The sequence below is a fragment of the Ursus americanus genome, chromosome 24, assembly GCF_024610735.1.
Source record: "Ursus americanus isolate L20-20 chromosome 24, mUrsAme1.1.p, whole genome shotgun sequence".
Lineage (NCBI taxonomy): Eukaryota > Metazoa > Chordata > Mammalia > Carnivora > Ursidae > Ursus > Ursus americanus.
Window position 1 is genome coordinate 44714750 of NC_142150.1, and position 27671 is coordinate 44742420.

At 59.8% G+C, this 27671-nt stretch overlaps 1 protein-coding gene across 7 annotated transcripts in view; it reads right to left on the bottom strand.

The window, feature by feature from the left end:
• Nucleotides 1-27671, bottom strand: part of SHANK2 (SH3 and multiple ankyrin repeat domains 2) — a 503557-nt gene that overhangs the window by 301299 nt on the left and 174587 nt on the right. For 6 of the 7 annotated variants that reach the window (XM_087855105.1, XM_045775905.2, XM_087855101.1 and 3 more), the window contains one exon: nt 23680-23746. In XM_087855105.1, the coding sequence (XP_087711231.1) occupies nt 23680-23746 (67 nt within the window). Of the gene's footprint in view, nt 1-23116; nt 23288-23679; nt 23747-27671 lie in introns of all 7 variants that reach the window. The other variant, XM_087855106.1, reaches the window with a different exon arrangement.

Here is a 27671-nt window from a genome sequence, read left to right on the forward strand (position 1 = left end):
CCAGAGCATCTGCTTCCCATCCTCTGCTCCTAATGCCATTTAAATGCAGCCGTCAGAATTCACTGCCACGTTCACAGACAATAACAGCAGCCATGGCCACTAAATTTGCATATGCCCTGCGGTCGGGCTGCTGCTTTGTCTAATCCTTAACACAGCCATGTCTGGTAGGCGGGGCGGCCAACACGGTACCCAAAACCACACGCGGGACCACGGCTTGCTTCAGTCCTCACCGGCCACCCAGCTGGTCTCGGCAGAGACACAGGCATCACCCTCCGCGGCCCAGCCCGAGCCGCAAGGTGGGTCCCAGCCAGGCTCCGGCCCTCCCTCCCCATGCCTGCTGCTGTGTCTCCCTGGACACGTCCACGTGCTTCCATGCTGCCCTCGCCTTTCACACAGCAACTGTTCGCACAGCAGTGAATGGGCTCTTCTTGAAAACATAAATCATGGGGACGTCTTTGCAAACACTCCTCAGAGGTTTTTTTTCACCATGTTTAGAACAAAATCCAGACTGCTGATGTTGGACCATGAGGCCCGGGGGGCCGGCTTGTGTTTCCAGCATAACATTCCCACCACTTTGCCGGGACTATGCACTCGCCTTCTAGCTCTGCCCCTGGGAGCCCAGGACGTCCCAAACAAACTCTTCCCCACCGTAGGGTGTTGGCAGAACTTGTTTTCAGGAATGTGCCAGCCACACGCCTCTGCACAGCTGACCCCTCCCCGGCACATGTGTCAGCCCAAACGCCACCCTCCATAAAGCTTCCCTTGAGAATTCCTTTTTACTGCAGGGAGCGGGGGGAGTCCATCTCCCCTAAAAGCGTGGCTCAGATAATGCTCTGTCCCTGAGACCCAGGGTGATGACCTATCACCATCCCCCAAGCTGCGGGCCGTGCAGCGGGACGTGCCGGCCCCCTCGGCCCCACCGCGCGGAGGGGAGGGCACCGGTGTGCCGGGTCCACAAGGCCTGCGAGGCTGAGGTGCTCACTACCGCTGGCATTTTAATCAGGCCCCGGTTAAGAAATCCTGCGCCCCCGTGTTCACACTTCAGCCCCGCAGCGGGAACGTCACGTTTAACAGCAAGCTCTGGGCGCCTTTGTTTCCACCCGAGAATAAATAGGTACCAGAGCGACTAATGGCTTTACTCCTCCAACTGTCCTTTCAAAATGCGCCGCGAAGGACGAATGCTTTAAAAATACCATAAAACAAAATCTAGAAGGACTCTGGTGCCTCCAAAGTGGATTAAGATGGAAACGGATGTTTTCCCTACGTCGCGTGCAGCGTTGGAAGTCTCTGGAACAAAAGGCGGAACGGTTGTGTCTTCTGACTAAGAACTTACCACTCCCAGCCCGACCTGCACCTGAACTCCCATCAAAACACAGGACGGTTTCCATCAGAATTCTCATCAACCGTCTTACTTGAGGAAAGCAGGCTTTTCAGAATACAACGGGTGGTTAAGCGGCCTGGGCAAATGCCCGTTCTGGGAGCCTCTGCCCTGAGCCACCTCTCCTACAAGGTCAGCTCACTGGCATGGCGCGGAGCCGGGGTTCAAGTCGTGGCCGTGCCCCATGCTCACCCAGCGGGTGGGGACCCGAGGCCAAAAGGTCTGCAAGTGGAGACTACAGGTCTACTCAGCTGGGGGCCCACTGTGTGCTGGGCACGGGGTTCCTGGCGGAGAACAAGCCACATGTGCTCCCCGACCTTAGAATCAGAGAATAAAATAAGCCCGAGGATGACCAAATGACACGATCTGGAGGAGAACCGTACGATCCACAGACAGCCGTGGTCACGAAGACCAGGCCAGAGTCTGGCTTGGATGCAGTGGTCCAGGAGCAAAGGGGCAGGGATAGAGCTGAAGTTCAGAGAGCAGTCGGTGGAGAGCACGATGAAGTGGGGAGCTGGGTCGGAGCTGGTCACGCAGGGCCTCGCAGGCCAGGAGTCTGGCGTTGATGCCAACCCCACTGCGGGGCCAGGCAGTGTTCCGGGAAAAGACGGGATAGGCAGTGGGGGCAACAGGATCTGACTTACGGTTCTTTTGGACGACCCCTCTTCCAGCTGCTGGGGTGGAAACTGCACTGCAGACAGAAGGAGTGGAAGCAAAGACCCTCGCTGGGAGACTACTGCACTAGTCTGTGCACAGGATGACAGAATGTGAGCCTGAATGGAGATGGTGGAAATGGAGAAAAGTGGGGGAGATAAAGCCGTTGGATTTTAGACACCGGAGATGGGACAGGGTTGGCTGATGGGTTTGATGTGGGGTCACAGAACAGGAACAACTGTAGGTGACACTTGGTTTTCCTGCCGGGGACACCGGATAGATCATGGAAAGAGAGAGAGAGTTCCTGTGCTTGGGAAGCTGGGGACTTTGGTATTAGTCACCCAGTATAAGAAGAGGCCTGTGGGACCCCCTGGAGTGGCCGGATGGGCAGCCGGATGCAGCGGCTGGGGCCTAACGCACTAGAGGTAAGAAATCTGGAAGTGAGCACACACGCAGGCTCACAGTCCAAGAACAGCAGGGCCAGCGAACCCCCCCACGCACGTGCTGTCAAAGCGCGAGTTCTTGGGGGTCTCCCTTCCCTCTGGGGCTTGTCCACCTGCTCCAATGCCACGGCTTCATTTTCAGGGCCCCTGTGAGTCTTCAGGGAGTCAGCTTGGCGGAAACACGCACTGGTCTGTCCTGGGAGCAGCCACATGCATCACGGACTTCCAGCCTCCAGGACTGACGGACAGCCTGTTTCTGCTGTTTGAAGCCCTCCCTCTGCGGTACTTTCCAGGGCAGCCCTAACGACCAACACAAGGAATCACAGGGAAGACGCACTGCCCCCCACCCCCCACCCCTACCCTGGCACCCCAGCAAGGGCAATATCACGCCCAGACGTCACCACTGCCCTCTGGCCTTCATCCCAGAGAAGGCCCAGGGAGCAGGTGCCTCCAAGGGGCCCGCCGTGCTGGGAAAGTGAAAACCAGCTCTGTTGCTGTGGCAACCCTGCTGGGACTCCTGCTATTTGCACCGTGGAACTGGGGGCGCAGGGCGGGGGGAAGGAAAATGGGGAGGAAGACGAGGAAGACAGGCATGTTGGGGCAAAAACCTAAAAAGCACAAGACGGTAAGAAAGAACCCAGCTGCAGATTATCCGGAGCCTGTGCGTGCTTGCACAGTTCAGGGACGAGCACTGTCTGCTCAGCCACGTCCACAGGGAAGGGACAGTGGCCCCGGCCCTTGCTGTCAGGTGAGCAAGCTGAAGCCAACGAGAAGTGTTGTGAGCAAGGTCACCCAGTGACCCGGGGAATTGTCAAGGTAAAGCCAGCTGCTCGGGGGAGGGTCTCTGTCCCTGCAATGAACTGAATGTGTCCAAAATCCTTACCCTGAAACCCCAATCCCGTCAGGACAGTACTTGGAGGCAGGGACTTTGAAGGGGATGAGGTCTTGTGGGTGGACCCCTACCGAATGGACATAGCGCCCTTATAAGGAGGCCGCAGTGTGCACGTCAGGAAGACAGCCGGACTGCGCCGGCCCGAGCTCGGACCCTTGGCCTCCGGAACGGAGAGGAGGACGCACCCCGTCTGTGGCACTTTGTCATGGCAGCTGCTCGAGGACAAGCCTCCGGTGAGGCCCCTGGAGGGGCTCAAGGGGTCCCTGGGATGCCGGGGATGGCTGGGGGAGTCAGACCACAGCCCCGCCACGGATACCCTAGGAGATCCAATTTCTAATCCCAGGTCTGGCTCACAGGCACACCAATGAATGATTATACAGGAAAAATGGTGCTGAGCTGGGCGTCTAAATTTAGCCTGACAGTCTATGGCGTGTGCACACAGAATGTCCCTATGCTGAAGGGACCCAGAGTAGCGCAGGCCTGCACGACTGCTTCATCTGCAAGCAAGCGGACTCGGGCAGGGAGTAATGAACTCAGGCAGCGGGGAAGTGAACTCAGGCAGCGGGAAGTGGCCTCAGGCGGTGCTCCCTGAGCAAGCTGTCCGCAGGACACCGCATGGAGCCCAGCACTGAGGAGTGCCTTCCTCATTCCCCAACGACCCTGCAGAGTTTGCATTTTCAACATTTAGAGGCTTAGCACCTGGTCACCCAACAAAGACGAGGTCTTGAGTGGGATCCCTCCCTTTTCCCAAAGCCTGATATTTGTACCCCAAGCTGCTTTCCCTGCCCACATGTTCTCTTATAAAAAAGTAATAACGGCCTCGGTTCACTCATCCGCAAACTTTTTGCTTTTCATTTTAAATTTCGATGAAAATACTTTCACTTACTGAAATAATGTAAATGAACTGAATAGAAAGGATCAATTCGCATAAATACAATAAAAGTGAATAAAATCATTACTATTCATTTGCTATTTTATCACGCCAAAAAAAGTAACCGGTAAGAGAATTAAAATCCCACTTAAAAAGAAAAGGACATCCCAGCCACACGTGGCACCGCCCATGCAGAAAGCACAGCCCGGAAGCTGGTAGAGCAGAAAACACTGTGGCTTCCTGTCCTCCTGGTTTCCCCCGCTTCTGCTCCAGCTTCACTGTTTGTGGAATATGGGGTGCTCCTAAATGACCCGGCATGCCCAGGCCTGTGCCTGGGCGGCCCCCCGCTCCCTGGGGGGCTTGTTGCTCCCCCACAGCTCTGCCTGCCTCAGCCACAGGTGGGGGGGACACCTGGGCGGACAGCATGCATCTCCAGGTTTGCCCTCGAGCCCCTTGGAGACGCAGCTGGACAAGAAGCTATTTTCTTCCAGCACGGAACCAGATCACGTCTCTTGGAACGAGCCCCAGAGTTAACCTGACGCTCATTCCTTTGCTCATTCATTCACAGAACCTGAGCACCTGCCCCGGGCTAGGTGCCACCCTGCCCCCGAGGATCCGTGGCCCCTGTCTCAGCGTGGCTCCCCCAGCAGCAGCCGCTTCACCCCGGCTCTGTCCCTGTGGCTATGGGGTGCAGAAGGGGGGTCCTCCACTGTCCCCGGGCTCCTGCAGCCGTCAGCACATTCAAGACGATTCCTCTACCCTGTCAGAAGGGCCTGGGGTGGCCCCCATTTTCTGACTAGCCTCTCCTGCACACATCACAAGGGCGCGTTCTAGGCACCCAAAGCCTCGGGTCTACACCCTCCTGGCAAAACACTGGCACCGACCCCAGACGGCACAGCCGGCTGCTTCCTGCCAACCGGGAAGCAGGAGCAGAAGACAACTCGGGGAGCTCGTCCCATTGCTTCCCTCTGGCACCAGCTGGGGAGAGATGGCTTTGGAGGAGCAGAGACAGAGGAGAGAAGGCAGGAGCCCCAGCCAACCGCTTGGGAACTGGGTAATTAGCATTCTGAGGCCGAGGCTGCGCCAGAGCCGCGGCCCAACCAATATGGGAAACTGGACCAGGGAGCAGATGAGACCAGGAATCACTCGGGAGGTAACATTTGGCTACAGAGTCCTGAAGTGTTCTGTCTGCTCGTTTCCCAAAACGACAGTTTGCTGCCGTCATCAGCAGCGCACGCGCCCCGGGTTCACTGCTGCCCCACGGATCTGGGGGGCACAGCGGGCACGCGGGGGAGCATAAAGTCACAAGTGGCATTTCAGCCGAATGACTTCTCCTATCAGTTCCCGAAAGAAGCCAGGAGATTCTGGCCATTCCTACAGGCCTGTTTTTGCTTGAGATTCTCTGTGTCTTGCTGGAGGAGTACCAGCCCGGCTGCCAGGCAGGACTCAGCACCGCGCTCCTGGTCCAAGGACAGTGCCCCCCACGAAGGGAGAGCGGAGCCCTCGAGTCATTCCCACCGCCTGGGGTGGGCAGTCCGACCAACACAGCGCTGAGGAAGCGCGAGGCCCCACGTCTTCCATCCTGTCAACCTCGACCTAACGTCATTTCCTGCAAACTGACCCTCCGATTTCTTCCTCGGGCACCACCAGCCCCACCTGGGCAGCCTCGAGCCTCCTCCCTGTGCCAGAAAGTCACTCACAGGGTGAGGGCTGTGTTCCGTCCTGCAGGGGGAGGCCGAGACACCTGCACAGCCTGATGACTCGAGCTCCAGCTGCTGGTCTGTTGACCCTCGGGGGACCCCGTGGCACGTTCCCAGGGAAACCTTTTCAGAGGTGGTCCTAGGGCCAGCCGCCCTCCTGTTGCACAGCGGGACATGCAGGCCCCACCCACCCTGAGGACAAGGCGCTGTGGGAGGACAGCTCCGGGGCATCTCTCAATCAGGGAATAGGGCCCATCGGCACCCCACTGGAGTTCCCTCTCGCACCCTCGCCCTGGCTCACACCAGAGATGCAGGCGCTGGGAGCTGGCATCCAGGGAAGCCAGACACCATGTGAGTAACACCCTCTGTGACCCCCAGAGGGGAAGTGGGAGTGTGTGGCCGAGAGGGATCTGAACCCGACCATGTGCACTTGATGGGAGGTGTGGGCCCTGGGGAAGGGGCTTCCCACCTGCATTCTCCCAAACCCTGCAGGAGATGTGGTGACTCTATGCTCGACCCCGTAAGCATTCCAGTGCTGCCCAGACAGGGAAGGGATCCGGGGAGGGGGAGGGGCAGACGGTGGGGACCTGCTTTCTGGGAAGAACCCAGAACAGGTGGAGCATGCAGGGGGAAGCGCTGCAGGGGCCACCTCTGTGGGGGGGGGCAGGGCCGAGAGCAGGGCCGGGGGCTGGGCCAGGATTCCAGCCACGGAGGGACAAGAGGGCAGCCGTGGGTGCTCAGCTGCTGAGGGGAGCCGGCAGGCCAGATGAGGCCGGAGCAGGACACACAGCCACCCAGGCTGCTCATTCGTGGCCCACAGGTCGGAAATGCCACCCTGGGCCACTGGCCCGTGAGGGACGGGTGAACACGGCCACATGGCCCACTGCCACCCAGCTCAGAGCCAGCCAGACACACCCCTGACGTCCGCTCAGCAGCAGAGTCACCATTCTGTGCTCTGACCTCATCGCCTACACCTCCGTGACATCTCCCAGGATGGGCACTGCGCACCAACGCCCCAGGGGCATGGCCAGCGGGCTTCAGGGGCAGCGCCCGCCACTCCTGCCATGGCCAACCCCCTTCCTGCTCACCTGCCTGGGTTTCCCAGACCACCGGTGGATCCATCACCACCGAGTTCCACCACCAACCACTGCGTCTCTTGAAACCAATCCGTGTCACTTCGGGGTGATCAGTATGGCGGGAGTGGCATCCAGCCCAAGGGAGCTCGTCACGGAGACCACCCAGGCTGTCTGCACCTGCCGTCTCCACTCCCTAGCAAGTGCTAACCTCACCGAACACACCAGTAGGAAGCAGACTAGGAAGAGCTCTTTCCCCAGCGAAGACTCTGGTTTCTCACTTTCAGCAGTGTGGCCAAGGCCTTGCAGGTGAGTGGGGTGGCTCACGCGAGGACCCCACCTGCTCAGGGTCAGGGCGATGCGCACGTGTGACCTGCAGTTGTACAATCTGCTTTTGGACAAACCTGGGCCCCCACCCTGCACCCTCCACGGTAAGTCAGCCAAGTTATATAAACTCCCAAGACTCAGTTTCTCCATCTGTAAAGTGGGGATAAAACTCGAACAATGCTGAGTCCCTCCGGCACCACAGCTTTAAGCCAGGCAGATAATCCTCATTACAACCACAGCTAACTGACTGGTTGTTATTTATCCCATGATACAAAGAAGACAACTACAGCACAGAGAGGTTAAGCAACTTGTCTAAAGTCACACAGCCCATAAATGGCAGAGTCGAGATGCAAACCAAGAAAATGAGCTCCAGAGTCTGTGCACATAGCCCGTCTGTTGAGCTCTGCTGTGCCCACCCCTGGTTGTGTGGGTACAATCAACACACCCGGAGGCCAAGGAAAACCTCATGGCAATGACCTGTGCCAGGCCGGGGCCATCACATCAGGATGGGGGCCTCGGGGCAGAAAATCTTGGCCTTAGCAGGCCCCTTCCACAAGGCTGCCCAACTCTGATCCTGGGCGCCAGGGTCCAGGGACTGTAAGTGGGGGGCTCCCAAAGGCAGAGGCCAAGTCCAGGTGGGCATCACGTGTTATTGGCTGAACTGTGTCTCCCTGAAATTTATCTGCTGAAGCCCTAATCCCCAGCACCTCCAAATGGGACCATATTTGGAGATGGGGCCTTTGAAGAGGTGATCAAGGTAACATGAGGTCCCCGGGGTAGCCCTGATCCCATGTGACCGGGGTCCTTACAAGAAGAGGGGATCAGGACACAGACACGCACAGAGAGACGACCCCGTGAGGACACAGGGAGGGCACGGCCATCCACACACGAGGAGAGAGGCCTCGGGGGGACCCCACCCTGCCCGCGCCTGAACCTCAGGCTTTAGCCTCCAGGACAGGGACAGAGAATAAATGTCTGTGGTTTAAGTCCCCTGTGTGTGGGATGGCAGCCAAAACATTGCAGAGCCCCACAATCTAGACCCGTCCTCCAGAGGGGCAGGAATCCACGGGGACCAGTGCCCACAGGTCGGGGGGCAGGGGACGCACTAGCCTGCAATTACTCCCCCCTGTTGGGGCTGCTGACGTCAGGTGGCTCACCCAGAGATGGGCAACGCAGAGTTCCGTGAGGACCTTTCAGCCCACTCCAGCCGGCCTCTGCCACCTCGCTGCCCAGCCAGGCTACAGGGCGGGGGGCTCATGGTGTTTGGGGGTCCTGCCTGCCCTGTGTCTAGGGCTCGACACGTGCTTGTGAGCAGAGGCCGTCCTTGGGGTGGGAGGGGAGTCTGAGGTCTGAGGCTCCGAGCAGGGGTGAGGGGAGAGTTCTGCAAGCAGATGCGTGGAGGAGGGGGCAGGGCAGAGAGCAGCACGAGGACATGGCAGGCCCCGGGGAGCCACACCGCCCCTGGCTGAGATGTCACGCTCAGCCCGTCCGAGGGTGCCCTCCTCACGTTAAGTCCACGTGTGTCTCTCATGGAGGCTGCGAGTCCCGGCAGCCTCATCCCTGTGCTCCCCAGTCTCACCCCGCAGAGCCCCCAACACGTTTGCTGAACAAGCCAGGCAGGAAAAGACAGGACAGGGGGATCTAGGAGTAAATACGGCAGTGTGCCCGACTGGAAGAGAAGAAACCCCAAAGATGGCAAAGCTGGGCCACTCCGGCCATTCCCGGGGCCCCGTGGGGTTCAGCAGGAACTGGGGGTGTGGGGGCAGCAGAGGGCTGGGGGCAAACAGTCAGAGAGGTAAGTCCTTGCCTGAACTTGGCTGGGAGACGTTCTGAAGGCGTCTGCGAATCTATATAAGCTTTCCATTAATATTTAAAGCAAAGCTGCACCCATCCTACACGGCAACACCATCTTGAAAGGAGCCTTTGCAACACTTAAGAGGTAGACCCGGGGTTATTTTTAGATTAAGAACCCTTTTGTTCATTCAACAAATGCAGATCCCCAGCACCAACTCGGAAAGCCATGGGGCCGGAGCTGCTCTAGGATCTCGGGTTGCCTGGCTTTGTACCCGGAACACGGGGCATGGGCTGTATGCGGCCTCACGCGGCTGGTGGGCCCAGGCAGGGTCCCGGAACCAGCCCAGGAGGATTCCTGCGGGGGATGCACACATGATCACACTAAGTAGGATAAATAAAGACTATAAATAGATTCAAATCGGTTCAGGTCACGTCTCGTTGCCAATGAATTATGAAAAAGCTTTTGCTTTTGAAATCCCTTTTCGAATAAAGGGGATGGATCCTGCGTCTGTCGCCGGCCGTCAGGTTGGCTGATGGGCTCCGTGCGTGTGCGGAGGGGAGGGGAACATGGGAACGGTGACAGTTTGCAGTGGGGACAGGTGCACAGTGGGAAGGGAAGAATGAACATGGGCGTGATGAGGAAAGACAAGGGAGAGGCTGGGGGGGGGCGTGTGGAGGAGGGGAGGGGGCCAGGGTCCTTCCTGGAAGGGCATGCAGGCCACTGGCATGTCACATGGCCACACGGAGAGAGAAGAGACACCTACGCACACGGGTGCCCTCCACCGACTATGACCATGGTGCCACGAGCCACATGGCATGGTCACCTGTCCCTGGGCCACGTTCACACCAACTCTTTGGTGAGTCTCTTCCAAGTCCCGACACCTGTGATGACCCCTTCCATTCCCAGTTTCGCCAATTAAACATGGATTGGTAGCAACTCTCAGCTCTTGCTGTCTTAATAGTCATGGAGCTCCTCTGCTCAATGCTGAGATCTGGGGCCACGCTTGAGGCTGGCAAAGTGTTTGGGATCTCCTGGTTTACCAAAAAGAAGGGAGCCCATGACACCCTGAAGAACCCCGTTCCTCGGGACAGGATGGGCCCAGTTCCACTGCCTATCCCCTCTGCATACGCCTTAATTCCATACACCCCATTCAGCCCGAACCATTAGAAAGGTTGAAGGCGGTCACAGGTGCCTACGGAAAGGAGAGAAGTGGGGCCCACCCTCAAGTCCATGCAGTCCTCCCACCTCACTGAATGGAGAGCCCCCAAGTCAGGTAAAACCTGCAGTTTGGACCAATCCACTTTATAGGATAACGCCCATGGCTCCCCAGACAAAGAACCATTGCCATGACAACGGCAGCAGCCCACAACTCAGCCACTATTCTGAGACACCAAGCCACGAGCTTTACTTTTAAATGAATTTGATAAAATTTGCCTTGAAAACGTTAACATTCTCTGACAAAAGTGGTGAGTACCAGAAGGAGGAACGCGTTCCAACAGCTGACACAAGGCTCCCGGGGACAGTATCGGCTCAGAGACAGGAGGACGCAGTGGCTGGAGACACTTCTAACAGGAGCCACACACGGACACGGAAATTCAGGGCTCAGGCCAGAGGCGGACAGGGTCCCTCGCCCTTCGGCCAGCGGCTCAGGGCAGGGGGGAGACGCAGCAGCGTCAGGGCTATTCCACGAGAGACGCCGGGCAAAACCACCCGGGGCACTTCTCCCTCCAGAGTCACCACCTCCGGCAGCCCCCAGACCACAAGCTCCTCACGTTCTGTAAAGAGTGCTCAGAGCCGCTCTTGATTTTCCCCCACCTCTGCCGGGTCATGAGCGACTTCGCTGCTCTTCATCAGTCTCTCACGGATTAGGATACCACATGGCGACAGCGAGGAGAAGGCAGAACTGGGCTCGTTCCCAGCACCAGCGGCCTGAGCCAGCGTGCTCGCACACCGTCCTCAGCGACACGGGCCGGCCAACAACCAGAGAGACGGCATGGTCTGGGGGTGGGGCCGAGGCTTCAACACAAAGCTGGCTTTTGGCGGAACGAGGAATATATACACCTGTACGTCTCGCTCACCGTCTACAGGAGGCCCACCTCGCACCAGGCTCTGCTAGGCGGGCCACACCCATGACCCCGTTTCCAGCCACCGCCATTTCCAGGTCTGAGCGACAGCGGTCACGTTTGACACAATCCAGCGAAGTCTGCGTCTAGAGGCGGGCCATCCCGTCCTGGCGGCCACCCCCACACGCTGACCGCCTCTTAACTTGGTGCATCTAAACACGATCGAAGGCCCTTGCCTTGGAGAATCCCAGAAGGACTCGGACGGCCCCCCGCACCAGCTCTGCAAGAAGGACGGCCGTCCGTCCACAGGCCGTCCAGCCGGGTGAGCGGCTCGGGACCCGGTGAGATCCCAACAGCTGGAACCAGTGCGGCCCCCGAGAGAAATGACCAAATACTGCATGCCCAACCCCAGCCACACAACTCTTATTTCTTCCTCAGCAATGTTTTAATTTCTCTAATGCGCACCAAAAAAAGAATTCTGCTAATTCCTAACAAAAGGAGCAAAACGCGGTGTTCTTCAAATGTTTCCCCTGGTGAAGCACGTCCCCATCAAATCTCGTCTGCCATTAGCTGGACGGCTGTGAGAGAAAGCGGAGCACTGACGGACGAGGCAGAGGCAGGACCCCTGTGCCCGAACCCCGACCTCACACCAGCGAGTGGGGCGTGACTTTGGGTTAGCTGCCGAGATTCCCGAGCCGAAGCAACGGTCTACGGTGTCTGCCAGCCTTTGTCACCTGCCCTTCTGTCCCCTCCCGCCGGCTGCAGGACGACCACCTGGCCCCGCGGTGAAGGGGAGGGTCCGGGCTCCTTGCCCCAGCTCTGGCGGGATGCCGCCCGTCCTGGTCACGAGGTCTGCTTGCTTCGCCTTCCCAGCTCCACCTTGGGAGACCCCGATGGACCTCCCCAGGGTCTGGGGCCCCTTCCTGCGCCCTTCCTGGAGACGCCCCCTTCTCGGTGGCCTCGCAGGTCAGCCGATGGCCTCAGGGACAGGAGTGTCTATCGGTGTCTACGTTTTGTGCCTGGACCCGGCTGGGGAGGACCTGAGCCTCAGCACCCCGCGAGCCCAGACGAGATGGTTTCCTCTTCTTCTGCCTCATCTGTCAGCTGCTTCCGCTTCACCAGCTCCTCGACGTGTCCCTTCTGGTTTGGCTAAAATCGGAAGCACTTGCCCGCACACGTGTGCGAATTCTTTTCTCTGACTAAAACCCTCCGAAAAGTCTTTCCACTTATGCTTATTGGAAACCAGAATAGAAACCTTTTCTGCATTCGACTGCGTTCCACCCGCAAAGTCTTCCAAGTGCTCGGTTCTGAGGCTCGGAGCCTCAAGCCCCACGAAGACCTTCAGGAGGGAATGCTTACGCCTCTGGGCTCAGCCCCCATCAAACAGGAACCCTCAAGGGGTCCTGTCATGTCTGTCGGGGCTGCTGAGACCCGGGGAGATGCGCGGCTGGCCCACGATCCCGCGGAAGATGGGAACGCGGGTGCTTCTGGCACTTGGTCAAATGCTTTTTTGGGGGTCCTACTACCCAGCTGCCTTTGCACGTTACTGCAAATGAAGACGTCGATGAGTATTTCCAGCCACCGTGTGCTACTGTGTCTACACAACAAGTGCCCTTCCCTAAGGGTCAGGCTCCCGCGAGCTCACGGGGTCCTCAGCAGGATGCCAGGGGAGGGACGCTGCCTCCCGGCATCAGGACACTGGCCTAAGCCAGGCCTCATGTGGGTCCTGCCGCGGCTCCAGGCCTGGCGAGTCAGAGACGCCACCGCGGAAGGTCACGGGGGTCACAGCAGGGCCCCAATGCACCCCAGCACTCTCACTGGAACGGTGACGGATGCTTCTGGTATCTGGGGGTAGCCAGATGTTCGTGAGGCCGCCACCCACCGGAGTTTCCCCGCGGGGCGTCCCGTCTGCTCCACCCTTCATCGGTAAGTATTCACCACGCCGCCCTCCGGCAAAACCTAAGGTCCCAGAGCTGGGTGTGCCGGGTGCTGGGGACAGGGACGACCCAGAGCGTGGTGACTGGAGCTCCCCAACCAGCCCAGGGGATAAACGGTGCACCCCAATTTCTGTGAAATGAGCCATTACTCTGAGAAAAGGAACAGGGATGACCCCGGCACCTTGGGGGTGGGGGTGGTAAGGAAAACCAGCAGAAGAACTGCATGGTCTTTAAGGAAAGGTGGGGAGATGGGGGCAAAGGTGTGCTGGGAAGGGGGACAGCTTCAACACAGGACCAGGAAGCAGGTGGGACAGCAGCTGTCTGACCTGCACAGAAGGGGCTGGAAAAAGAGAAGGCTGGACAGGTAAGTGGGGGCCCCTTGAGAACCAGGGGACTTCTCAGGGCTCCCCACCTGTCACCCAAAGTGGACACGGTCTCAGTGGGGCCTGGGGGCACGTGCCTGGGCGAGCAGGGGGCCATTCTGCTCTGGGTTTGGTTCTTTGTCCCCATAAGCCGGGAAGAGCAGCCTTGTAAGAGCCCCGGCCCCTCTAATCCACTGACTTCCCACCCAGCTGGCGTGGGGACTCGATGATAAGCCTCTGGCCGAGCAGCATGTTTCCCGGTGCGGCTTGGGGCTCAGGCCAGCTGCAGAACCCACGGGGGCGGCCTGGGTTTCTGGTGGGTCTGAGAGGCAATGCCGGACTCCACATTGGGTCTGGGTTTCCCTGGGGTCACCATCACCTCCAGAAGACAGTTACTTCTGAAAACACTTTCGGATTCTATAGCTTTCACCAAGAAGGCTGGGGGTAGGGGTACGTCTTACAGACAGGGGCTAATCTCCAAGGAGCTGACTGTCCTCCCTTTGGGAGACGCCACCAGGCTCTGTCTGCAGAGCGGGGAGGTGACGGGGGAGCAGAGATCCGGAACTCCAGACCTCCTTCGGCTACACCGGGTCCTTTGTACAAATGCACTGAATTCCTCAAGGTGAAGCAGAAGTTCGGAAACCTCAAACCAGACCCCCCGCCCCGGAGGGACATACCGAGGATGGGAGCTCAGGACGGGTCAGGGTCATGCCGGAGGACGAGGAGGGGAGGAAAGGTGAGCTCCAGCGTGCAAGGGAGCAGGGGAGCCCCCCTGTTCCACATCCTACAAGCGGCAGACGACTGCTCCTCTCGGAGCACGGGGATGCTGGCTTTCCTGGGCAAAATGGCTCGGAGAGAAAGCACCATAGCAGCGGTCAGGGGCTGCTCTCCTTGGAAGGTCCCGGCAGCACCGCTGCAGACGCCCATGGGAGCCGGCGACCGAGCATCGACGGGACGCGGAACGGGGCTGGGGCGACTGGGCTCCTCCGTGTGGAGGCGGGTTTGGGCGAGGTGGGCAGAACCCAGAACCTGCTGGTGAAGTCAGCCAGGGGCACTGGGGCGGAGGGGAGGACAGGCATCCCCAGGGCCCTGCTCAAGGCAGCGGCTCATCCACGGGAGGGCCTCCTCTGGGCTGGGTGCCCTGATGGCCCAGCGCTGGGGAGCACAGGAGGGGAGCTGCCTGCCCGACCCCACGAGGCAGGACTGTGAGTGCCTGGAGAGCCCCACTCCACAGAACCAGAGGAGGCGTGCTGGGGGCAGGCCTGTCTGAGGCCCCAGGAGGACCCGGGCACTGGAGGTGGCTAGGAGATGCACAAGGGTTAAGGACAGCATCATACACAGAAAGACTGGCTCTGGAGCCTGGGGCCTCAGCCCAAACCCCAGCTCCTTGTTACTGCCCTCTACCCGGACATGGGCCCTGTTCCAGGGCGCCAGACACCATGTTCTCCTCATCTGTGAACTGGGACAGTGCCAGTGCCCCCTTCCTCTAGGGCTGTCTCTGTGATGCTGTAACAGGCACGGAGTGCAATCGTGGCTCAATGGGCCTCAAAACTGCGTTAGCTGTGTTTATCGCCTGTTGCCTTCTCCTCCAGGAAGCCATCCAGACTCTACAGTCCACTGGGGTTTAGCGCCCCCTCATGCGGACTTCAGCCCCATGCCCTCCCTCCCACAGGCACACACCTTCTCCATCAGCAGGGAACCTAGGACACAGAGTCCTGTCCCCCGGACCCCGGGAGTCTTGCCCGGGGCCTCCATCAGGAGCATGGTCTCGGTGGGAGGAGAATGGCATGGTGTGGCACAAAGCTGAACCCAGACCAAGAGGCCAAGGGGGTGGGGAAAGGGGGGAGGAGGCCAAGCAGGACTGCAGGAAGCAGGACGGAGCGGCAAAGCCAGGGGCCCCAGGGCACACCTCACCTCCCTCTGGGGCCCACACCAGAGGCACGGCTGCAGGTGGAAGAAAGGGTGGGCAAGGTCGGAGGGAGGACCGGGGGCCGCAGTGGGAGGAGGAGGGCGGGGACGGCACCCCTGCCCATAGCAGAAGGAGCACACCTCCCACGTGCGCGCATCTGGAGGGGGTCCACGCCTGTCTTCGTGCACCCCTGGACCACGGGCAGAGGGCCCCAGCGGGAGTCAGAGGCGCACGGGGTCAGAGGTGAGCAATGGGAAGCAACCCTCGGGGCCCAGAGCCCTTGTTTAGCGCCCAGTGAGAACCGGGGAGCCCAGCAGCCGTGCTTGGGGTCGGGAGAAGAGCCTCCTGCCTTTGGCCAGGCACAGGCCCAGTTCCTACAGGAGGGGTGGTCCTCACGGGGGCCGCTGGGCGCTCATTTGGTCCGCCAGATGTTCATGCACACTCAAGGCCTGGTCACCTGAGCGCGTTAGCTCCCCCCAGGGACTCACAAGCACAAATGTCTGTGTGTGGTTTCCAGACTTGCTGGGCTTTGCGGGAGCACAGCCCACAAACGAAAGAAAGCATGCTTTGTGTTTTCTCCAGTTCTTCGCCCAGAGGCTTCTCCACTTCGGAAAACCTGGCCCCCCGTGGAGGAGCACCCTTCGTGCCTCCGCTGCCTGCGGGGCTCCGGGATTTGGCGGGACTGAGCGGGGCACGGTGGGTCCTAAGCAGGATGCCGGCTCGTGGCAGGAGGACCCAGGCGCCACCCATTCCACTTTGCCTCGCACTCCTCTGCGGGGTGGTGGGGGTGTGACACGGATTTCTACAAATGACGGGGGCGTGTTAGATCACGTTATCCACAAATGTCACGTGATGCTACACGATATTTGCTATCGAAGGGGCTGGGGGCCTGACGTCATCGGGAGCCAGGGCACCAGGCTGTGCTCCCACGGAAAGGCATTTTTCAGCACCTCTGGGCCTGGGACTGCCATCCTGCTGCGGGGGATGGAGTGGTGCAGGGCTCTTCCCTACGGGACCAAACTGCCCCAGGATGGGAGGCAAAGAACCAGGAGAGGCTCAAGTTTGGGGAATAATTCAACCCAGAGGATGGAAAGAAACAAACGCATGGGCAGGTGGGAGGGTTTGCTGGGCACCTCTCATGGGATACACTCTCCAGCAGCCACACCTGTCCCCTGCACATGGGACAGCACAGGCCTTTGCAGGCAGCAGCCACAGCAGGACTGGTCCCCAGCCCCGGCCTCCCTTGGGCACCGTTTTGAGGCCTGCGGCCTGCCTGAGCCAGCCAAGCGGCTGCTGGGGGGCTAGTGCAGGTGAGCCCCAGGACGGAACACTGGCAATGAAGACAGCACACGTGGAAACATGCAGGCCACGGAGGTCAAGGCTTCGTGCCACTGCGGTACCTCTCCAGGACAAAGACAAGCGTCCCTGGGCGTAGGGAGAACACAGCATTTGGGTCAGACCAGAGACCTCAGTGGATTCCCACATCCATCTCACCGGACAGGGTGCAAGAAGTCGGCCACACGAAAATCCCCACCGCGACAGAACACACGTGCAACTTGTGGCTGGCCCAAGCGGGGTGTCCCCCTAGCGCATGTCCGGCCCATCCGCTCTGTGTCGGGATCTGGCGATAACACTTCTAGCCGGATAGGCACACGGAAGCGGGGTGGGGGAGGGGAGAGTACCGCAGCAGCAAGCACTCCACCGGTGGGCAGGAAAAGAGGGACGGACGGCAGCCCGGAGCAGGACGGACGCAGCCCGGAGCAGGACGGACGCGGCCCGCAGCTCCGCGGCAGGGTGGGAGTCCGGATCGCACACGCCGTGTGGCTCCCTCGGCCCCACGGAGGCCAGAGACACAGGAGCAGAGTCAACGTGGTGGGTGACGGCACAGGGTTGCTCACATCCGCTCAGGCTGCAGCCTGCGGGGGCTTCATCCCGTCTCCCCCCCCTCTGCAACGTGCTCTGGGGATCCAGACAGCAGCTGTGTGACCGTCACCCGGTTCTAGCTAACACAGCAGCCTGGCTTTCCTGGAGAAGCCTCCTTCTTACGGCCGTACAGGGGAGCCTCGGCACGGCCGACCCCAGCCGGTCCAATCTGAGGAAAGAGCTTCTAATTTGGGGTTTCCCCCAGGACCTGCTGCCCCCCCCGGCAAACACACAGGGTCCCCTACGGCTCATTCATGGTAAGTGGTACATTTTACAGTCACAACGCCAGGAAAATGGGACGCTCCTTTCAAATCAGACCTGGTTTATTTCACAGCAGGTGCGAGCTGCCGAACAGGTTATTTAAAAAAAAAAAAAACATGAAATAAAAGATCAGCGTGGGTTTTGCATCCTCTCTCAAATACCCCCCCCAACAAATATTACATTCAGAAATCTGTTTGAAAACACCACCCCCCACCCATCATCTGTACATATCAGAAGCGCAATTCCACAGGCACGCGGTCTCGGAAACCTAGCAACAGTAACCAAGTCGTCCTGCGTCGGCTAACCAGACACCCAGACACACACACCAGATCAATGTGCTTCCTCTTGAAAAACAAAACCCCCTGGCTTCTCTCTCTGTAGCTGCGGAAGGACAAGAGGTATGAAAACAAACCTTGTTCGGCCGAGGAAGAACAACCCATACCATTCAGCGCATCTGACAGAGCATGTCCCCACCACGCCGGGCAAAGCACAAAAATCACAAACACCGGGAAAAATGGGTTATCCCAGTGCAAAGCTTCTCAGCTGGCCACATGCTTCATGTTTGCATGACCGTTTCGGACACAAGCTCCCCAGCTCCCCGGCAGCCTGGCTACGGGGACCGCCGTCCTACAGAAGCCATCGCAAACGCGCCGGTGGCAGAGCCCAGAAGACCCGGTGGGCTCGTGTGCTCAGCCACGGCTCAGCCCTGCAGGGCAGCAAGCAGGGATTAACTTTGGTGCTTGCGGTGGCTTTTACACCATCACTTCGTCCGAGTCGGCAAATAAAATAACCAAATGGACGTCGCATTTAATTTTTTAAAGAGGAAGGGAGTTCAGAAAGACAAAAAAAAGAGCCCCGGCATCAGTCGATTAGCAGCCTGCACGCTGGCCGGGTGGGAGCAGGACGTTCACGGGATGCAGTCTCCCCTTTAAAGGGACAGACTCGCATCCACGCAGCTTTGCGGGTCCGTTTCCAGATGCTGCAGACCTGGGAGTGCCCGCTGATCACCTCGCTGCTTTCCAACCTGTTTCCTGTCTTCCCCAAAAGCCACATCAGAGCAGCCTAAGTGCCCTGATTTCGTGGTGGTGTCCGGAAAACAAAGGATCTGTTGCTCTGAGTCAGGGAGGGGAGGGCTACCGGATGGTTTAAAGGGGCTTTTTGAGAAAGGCATCGCCGACAAGGCAGGTCAGGAAAATGTTCTGTGCTATGGTTTGCTCGCTCGGAAGCATCGATGTCGACCCCACGTCCCCACCCCCAGCTTGGAATTTGGGGATCCCTCTACCATATTTATACTCAGGAACGCAGCCCAAGGCGATGCAGACAAAGGGGAGGCTTACCCTCATTTCCTCCGTCTGGAGTCCTGACCCGGGAGGCTGTGCTCCAAAATGGTGTCCCAGCCCCACTAAGTGAATGACCGACAAAACTGTGTGGGCGAGCATCGTGGCTGGTCCTGACCCAGAGGCAAGGGCCGCCAGCCTCACTTTCAGGACACACAGCCCCGTCTTCCAATGTTTCTCCGACACTGTGGGGTAGCTTGTAAGTCAAGACTTAATGCAGATCGTAAAGTAGGAACACAGCCCCGTCCCATCCTCTCCAGCACCCCTGCCATGATTCTGGAGGCTGACAGCAATGGACCAAGGGCACGTGGGGACACGCTGAAGCCCTCCGGCCACCATGCTGGACACCCACCAACCCAGAGTCCAGGAGCAGTGAGAAGAGTGGCCCTAATCTGGACGGACTGTGACAGCACCCTCGCAGGTCTCGAGGATGGGGGTCGGGGAGCTGAGCCACAAAAGCTGGGCTGGGGAGCCATGTGGCCACGGAGACTCACCAACAGCACAAGAGAGACCCTCAGTCTAGCGTGGCTCCAGAACTACCTGGCGGAAGGGCCGAGAACCCTGATCCCCGTGCAACCCACTGCCCATGCTGCCTCTCCCTGTGCCCCCACAAGCTCTGCCCCCTGGGACTCCGACCGTGTGTGGGAGGCATCACACATCACAACACTCAGGCAAACATAGCCAATCCAGGAGCTCATTTGCCCATAACACGTACTATGCTCCCCCAAACCTGTGGCCAGGTGCTGGGAAAGCGGGTTTTTATTTCAAGAAGAGAAGGGAGGAGAGGAGCTGGGAATGGGGACAAAGGCAGTGGGGAGCAGCCACTCAACAGGCATTTACTGAGGCCCTACTATGTGCCGGCGCTGCGGGGAAGGCCGATGCCGCCCGGCTTTGCAGCAGTGACAGCCTCCAAAAGACAGTCATGCGGCCACGTGGGTGCCCTCGATGTGGCTGACGTGGCCCCAAAAAGATAGGCCTGCGTCCTAATCCCTGGATCAATCTGAGAATCTCAAAACGAGAGCATCCTGGATTTAGGGTAGGCCCTTGAGGGTTGGGTAGCCTTGTGCCTTCTGAGAGAAAGGAGAGGGGCTCTGAGACAGACGCAGAGAGCAGGCCGCGTGCAGCCGCGCCAGGGACAGGAGCCACACCAACGACCCCGGGCTACCCCAGAATCGGAGAGAGGCGAGGACGGACCAGCCCTGCCAACACCTCGCCTCTGCACGTCTGGCCCCCAGAGCAGTGGCAGAATACATCTCGCTTGTTCTGCGCCATCCAGCTGGGGGCATCTGTTGATGGCGGCCCCAGGACACTAGCACGTGGCCCGTCCTCACGTTCCGAACCAGCCCGCCGGAGATGAGGGGTCCTGGGAAGCAGAGGCGGAGCAGTGCTTGGATGCCCAGCCTCAGCACGCCGGAGGGACACGACCTGCGGGTCGGCTCTGGCCATGCGCGCTCTGCGAAGCTGGGCATGTGCTGCTAGGCGCCGGGGAACCTGCAGGTTTGGGCTGGTGCGTCAGTCAGAACAGGAATGGGTGGTCCCAAACTGTCTTGGGGATTGGCTACCAGCAGCCCAGAAGATGCCCTGGGGGACACGGGGGGGTTAAAGCATTGGCCAGGGAGGCATGGGACCAGGTCATGGGGAAACAGGCTGAGGCCACAATCCGAGAGGGAACGAGCAGGAAAGAATCTACTCTTCTGAAGTCACGTGCCTTCTCCCGCGAGCAGGTGACTGACCGGGAGCTTGTCCCGCTCTGGAAGGGGCCATGCGGTGTGCAGGGGGCTGTCACTCCAGAACCCGGGGCAGGGCAGCAAGGAGGGCATTTGCCCTTGTGGGCCACACCGCCTAACAGGCCAGGCCTCAGACGGACGACATCCCTCAATCCCCAAATGGGCACGGCCTGCAGGGCAGAAGGTGCTCAATGAAGAGCCGTCATGGAAAGAGGTGACCGACGGGTGACACGGCTGGCCCCTCGGGTACCGGCGGGCTCAGGGACCCCAGGGCCTATCTCAGGGGGTTCCAGCACGGCAGTGTGTGAAACCAGAGGGAAAAGGATGTCGGCTCCGGGAGCAAGAAGCAGACGGCTTTCTGCAGGATGCAGGACTTCCCCAGACGGGAAGGCACCGGGCCACCTCTCAGGTCTTAGAGCCAGGCCTCCCCTGGGGCGACGTCATGGAGGTGACTCTGCACCCCGCACGTCCTTGTCCCTCCCGCTCTGGGGCCCTCCCCCCACAGCCACTACCCACTCCCCATGATCCTGGGGTGCAGGAGTGCTGCCAGGGGGCAGAGTGAGGTGTCAGAGTGGAACGTGGACGTCAAGGAGGAGTCAGGACGTGGGCAGGAAACTGTCAGTTCCTCAGGCGGGAGCTTGCTTTGGGCCACGGGTGAGGACGGACGCCCCTGAATGGAGGTGAGCGCCTGGCACACCCTGAGCTGCAAGCCTTCCCAGGCGTGGCCCTTCTGCACAGTGCGGGTGCTGTCCCTCCCAGACCCCACCGCACACGGGGCTGCCTTCCTGCATGGGGTCGGGCCTCCTGCATGGGATCCGCCCCCCTGCATGGCACCCAACTTCCTGCACGGCCCCCACCATCCTGCACTGGATCCACCCCCCTGCATAGAATCCACCCTCCTGCACGGGTTCCGCACCCCTGCACAGTGCGGGGTACTGTCCTTCCCAGACTCCCCCCCATACACGGCATCTGCTCCCCTCCAGGAACGAGGGTGGCCCCAGGGCAGAGGTTCAGTGAACACAGGGCTGAATCAGGGTTTGAGGACGGATCAACAGCTTCCGGGAATCAGTGCGTTGAGGGACATCTATGTGCACAGAGGACCCACAGGCTTCGGGTTCTCTGGTGGCAGTTTGCTGGATGAGTCAGACCCTGCGTCTGAAGACTCAGAGGAAAGGAGAGGCCTCTTTTTTTCCTCCGTGGAGGTGCTGAAGGGATCCTGCGGGAAGCATAGATTTCCTTCCCATCCCGTCCCTGCGGGCCACACGGGGAAAAGTCCACGGATAGGAAACGGGAGGTGCGGACTCCTGCCCGGGTTGACCATAGAAGCTGGCCCTGCATCTTCATGGGGCCCCGCTGGTCGAAGGTACAGACCTCAGTTCCAGCACCGTGAGATCCAGACGCCACACGAGCCTGTGGCCAGCACCCCCACGACTCAGGAGGGGCTGCCCTTTTTAGTTTAAATAAGTCATGGGTCCGAATGGGTGAGTGGTGATTAAAACGTATTCACCTGACCAACAGATACTCCGTTCATAACAAGAAAACTGAACCCCTCAGCTGGGACAGAGCTGTCTGAGTCCCATCCAGGAAAGCTCCTTATACTTTGAAATGGAGGAGACAGTCAGGAATCTCCCTTCTCTTTGTTCTAAAATCAACTTGGTACCGCAAGGGACTTGGCTTGTGAGGAGGACAGCGTAGTGGCTGGTCCTCGTACTGGCGGTGGGGCAGGCAGAGTCCCGGGGTCTCTCGGGCCACCTCCCATCACCCTCTCCGCCGTGTGGCCCCATCAGGGCCCATGCTCAGAGCAGTAAGGGGGCAGCCCGGGCTTGCTATCCCCACAGACCACTCGACTCAGGAGGCTGGCGGGGCCCCCAGAAATCCCTGCGGTGGTGGGGCGGGACCTGCACACGCTCCCTGCCCCTCCTGGGCCGTGTGCCCAGCAGCCAATATGCTCAGACCTCAAGCCAACCCCATCCCACCGCGCTGCTCTCTCGTGTGGGAGACATGAAGGGAGGAGAGCTGCTGGCACCCTGCAGGCTCAGCCCATTCCCGACACGGCATGGCAGACATGAGGTCAACAATCGTTATGATGCGCTCACGGAGCTGCTGGTGTGGCCGAGGGGGAGGCCCGGGTCTCAGAGCAACGCGGCGGTTTGCCCTGGCTCACAGGAGGGACTCGTGTCGCATAGCGCGGGCTGTCAGAAGGCCCGGATGCTCTGTTCGGGGCGCCGGATGACGCAAGCTAAGCACTGGCTTCGCACCCTTATGCGGTTCTCAGACCCGAGGTGGGAACCAGCCACACACTGCACACGGTAAAGATGCGACAGCCAGACACGTGGCTTCCCTCGCCCCCAGCAGCAAGCATGGGGTGAGGGGCACAGGCAAAGACACAGATGCCATCCAGCCGCCTCTCCGGGCACCCACCACCCACTCTGTCCACGGATCGGCGCTGTGTCCGAAAGCTCACCGCTGCTGGTCCACTGGGACTGCTCCCCGCTGCAGGTCCTGTGCAAGCCCGGGGCCGGCGGAAATAGGCCGGCGGGCTCCTCCAAGATGCAAGACTGGGCCCAGCCGCCGGCAGGGCGCTGGGGCAGAGGAGGAGCCCCACACACAGTCCTCCTGGTTGGCACAAGGGGTACTAGAAAGGGGAACGGTCATGAGCACCACCACGGAGCAGAGAAACAGGCTCAGAGACGGGGGTTGGAGGGGCACCGAGTCTCTGCTGCGCCTCGTGTAGCGACCATCTCTCAGTTTAACGGGAGTGTGTACAGGACAGACTCTTCCAAGAAACCCGTGTAAGCTAGCCGCAAATTCGTCTGACTCACCAGGTGCACAGCAGTGACCTACATGGGCCGCGTGCGTGAGTGACGGACACGTGAGAATGAGGGTGGAAAAGTGGCTAGGACCATGCTTTTGGTCAGCGCAGTTAGGTTTTGCTAAACGCGGGCTCCGAGCCTGCCTCGTGAGGACCAGAGAAGGCGGGGAGCGTCTCCGTACCCGACGGAGCCCCTCCTCGCCGAGCGTACTCACCGATGTCCGTCTCCTTGTGGTTCTTGATGTACTCCGCCAGTTCGAAGTTGCCCGCGATGATCGCCACCTGCAAGAGCGGACATGGCGTTAACGCGTCAGGGCCAGAGCACCGGCTGTTCGCACGCGTCCACACCACCGACGGCCTGGCCGCACAAGCACATTCACAGCCCCCGGGTTTTAAAGGAAGAGATGTCCCTTCCTTCTCAGTTTTGCTCAGATACAATCGACACACAACACTGTGTGAGTTTAAGAGGCACGACGCGACGACTCGACGTACGTAGACGGTGGGAAGATCACACATCTGTCACCTCGTAGAGTGACAAGCTCTTCTTCCCCCGTGACGAGAGCTTTATGGGATCTCCTCTCTCGGCAACTTCCCAGCGTGCTGTATGGCAGCGTCCGCTCTAGTCCCCGGACTGAACACCACGCCTCCACGACCGGTTCACTTTCCAGCTGGATGCTGGTGCCTCCTGGCCACCTGCCCCCCACCCTTTGCCCCCTGACCCTGGGAACCACAAGTCTGACCTCTTTTCCTGTGGGTTTCGACTCTCAGATTCCACACATCAGTGAGATTATGTGGTTTGTCTCCCTGTGTGACTTACTCTGCTTAGCTTGATGCCCTCCAGGCCCAGCCATGTTGCCACGGATGGTGGGATCGGTCAGGGCTCTTAAAATGGCAGCCACAGCGTTCATCAGCCCCCAGACCCTCAGAGACAAGCACCGCACTCGCCCCCCTCAAAGCCCCGTGGCTGTGTCACGAGATGAGGCTCTCATTCCGTGAGAACCCACAGGAGAGCATGCCTCCGCCCAGAACCCCCACGGAGACCACCTGCACAGCTCTCGGGGAGCCGGCCCTGGAACCCTCTGTCCACTGTGTCCTGTGTTCCTGCCAGGCACACCCGGGAGCCCCGTCCTTCTGATTAGATACGAGCCGCTCCCCAGAAGCAGGAGGAAGGGAATCCTCCAAAAAGTGCCCGGAGCTCCTCGTCAGACTTCAGGTGGGCAGGAAGCATTCCAGCCTGCGTGTGTGCAGAAGAGCAGAACCCGCACCTAGGAAACGCTCCCAACTCGGGCCCTGCAGACCTACAGGCTCAAGCGACAAGGCCAGGCGGAGGCTCCGGGGACACCTGAGCCAGAACCCACATGGGCAGGGCTCCCAGCACCCCAGGCAGGAGGCCTCAGGCTCGGAGGCGGCGGTCTACACTCCCGGGGGAGCCAGGTGCCCAGGTTCCAGCCTGCAGATGCACACGTCTGCGGTCGCATGGGTTTCCGTGACAATGTGGGTAGGGGAGGCCTTATTAGCAACCTGATTTCCCAGAGAAGAAATCCCGCCTCAAGCCTGCAGCGTCGACTCCTGGGTCTCCCGCCGGCCCTCCCGATTTCAGACTTGCCAGCCGCCACAGTCACGGGAGCCAGCCCCTCACAAGAAGCTGCTTGAATGGATGTCTTTCCAGCCCTCAGGCCTGTTGCCCGGGAGCGCCGTGCCCAATGCCGCTCTGCACAGGGGTCGGGGGCCACAGTGCCACAGACGCGACGGATCCCAGACCCCTGCCCTCGGGAGTGACGCTGGTTTCAACTCCTGGGCACCGCCTCCCACTGCTCCCTGCCCTCCAAGGATACTGCCGTGGCAGCTGCTGTCTACGCCAGCCAGCGGGCAGAAGGCGGAAGGCAAAGACCATTTGGGGGCAGTCCACGGGTCTGCAGAGACAGAGGCAGGGCTGGAACCATCAGGCAGAATGACGCTCCTACAGGGACCACCTACCCAGGACCTGGCTGCCGAGCATGGACCCTGGAGAAGGCACAGGGACAGAGGCGCAGAGCCCAGGCGGAGGTCCAGGCAGCCCCCTAAGGAGCTGGGGACCAAGCCTGCTGACAGTCAGGGGCGCAGCCGGAAGGGTCTGCCGGGCTGCACAGAACCTATGACCCAGCGTCACTGAGCTGACAGCCAAACCCTCAGGGGCAAACCGCCGTCATGCCCGTCAGCGTGGCTGCCACCAGAAACCAGAGACGAGTCAGAGCTGGCGGGGACGTGAGGAGTGCGGCAGGCCGTGTGCTGCTGCTGGGTGTGTCCACCGGCACAGCCGCGGTGGGAAACGGTGGGAGCGCCTCAGGAAGTAGGACGGGGTTACTGTCCGGTCCAGCGTTACACTTCCGGCTCTAGAGCCAAAGGGACCGAAAGCAGGTATGATGGTTAGTTTCAGGTGTCACCTTGCCTGAGCCACAGGGGGGCCCAGCACTGGCCCCAGAACTACTCAGGTGTGTCTGTGAGGCTGTTTCTGGATGAATCAGCGGACTCTCGGTCAAGCAGCCTGGGTGGGCCTCATCCAATCAGTCGCAGGGCTGCCCAGCACAGACAAGCTGATTGAGGGGCCTCCTCCTGCCAGCCAGCCGGCACTCAGGCGTCAGATGCAGACTGATGCGCCCATTGCTCTCGAGCCTTGAGCCTGCTTGCTCTCAGACCGAGACTCACAGCCTCTCTGCCCAGGGCCTCTGGCTTGTTACGGCTTCACACCTCAGACTGCTCAGCCACCACGGTAATCATCTTTTTAGGCAGGTGTGTGTGTGCATGTGCACGTTTTCTGTGTGTGCACGCATGTGCGTGCACACATGCGTCCTACTGGCTCCGTTTCCCGGGGGCTCCCGGGACTGCAGCGTTGGGTGCTGGGCAGAGGCTGGAAGCGGTCTGAGGATGGTCCAGGACATTCGGATGGGCTCACACACACAATCTCGAGGAAAGGCGGTCCCGTTGTAAAGTCACGAACAGCTTGGCCGAGGGGTTTGCAGAAGGCAGAACGTGTGAGTGACGAATTGGAAGTTTAGCTGAGATTTCTAGCGTGGAGGAGCAGCCCGGGGCCTCCGGCTGCTCGTAGTGAGAACCAAGGAGAGATCAACTGGACAAATTGAGGGAGGAACGGAACCAGAACCCGAAGACTGGGGAACGTTCTCAGCCCATCTGTGTTGCAAAAAATGAGCAAGTGAGGGCTCAGAGCCGGCCGTAAAGAAGGAGGGCCGGGGACTCGGTGGCGGACGGGACGGGACAGTGGCTCCTGGGCTGCAAACGTGCCCTATCCTTCAAGGGGGAGAAACCACCCCAAAGGGGATTCAGACACTATCAGGCCCCTGCCTGGGTCTCACCAGCCGTGGGGGTGGGACCACCCTGCAGGGCTGGGGTGAGGCCACTGCCCCTGAGGGCTGGCACCCCACAGCACTGGATCTCACGGAGCTGGCTGCTGGGTTCCGGGCTGCTGGGGACCCAACACCCTTCCTTCTTGCTCATTTTCTCCTCTGGAATGGGATGGTCTCCCGCATGCCGGTCTCGCTGTCCAAGCTGGGAGCCACAGCTGGGCCCGTGTCGCGGGTTCGCAGCCAGAGGAAGAACCAGCCCTTGAGTCTCGCGCATGCCTGAGCTGGATGATATTTAAATGGGACTTTGGACTTTAGAGATGGTGCCTTTTGGGGCTGTTAGGTGAAATCAATATATTTGCAATATGCAAGAAGGACTTGGAGTTGGGGGTCCCGGGGGTGAAGTGCTGCACACGAAATGCCTATGTCCTCCCCTCCTCTCCAAATTCCTATGTTGAAACCTAACCCCCAGAGGAATGGTATTTAGAGGTGGGGTCTTTGGGAGGTGGCTGGGGTCAGATGAGGTCATGAGGGTGGAGCCCCTGTCATGGGGTTGGTGTCCTCACAAGAGGAGGATACCAGAGATGCTCTCTCTCCCCCCAGGTATGTGCGGACACAGCGGGAAGGCCAGCAAGAGAAACTGCACCAGAACCCAACCCTGCTGGCACCCTGCCCTCGAACTCCAGCCTCCAGAACGAAGAGAAACTGTTTCTGCCACCTGGTCTGTGGGATTTCGTCATGGCAGCTGGAGCCAATGAAGACAGCAGGGGTCAAAGAGGTATCTTTACACGCCCGTTCACGGCAGCCAAAGGGAACCATCCCAGGGCCCATCAACAGATGAATGACTGAGCAAATGCTATCATACAGTG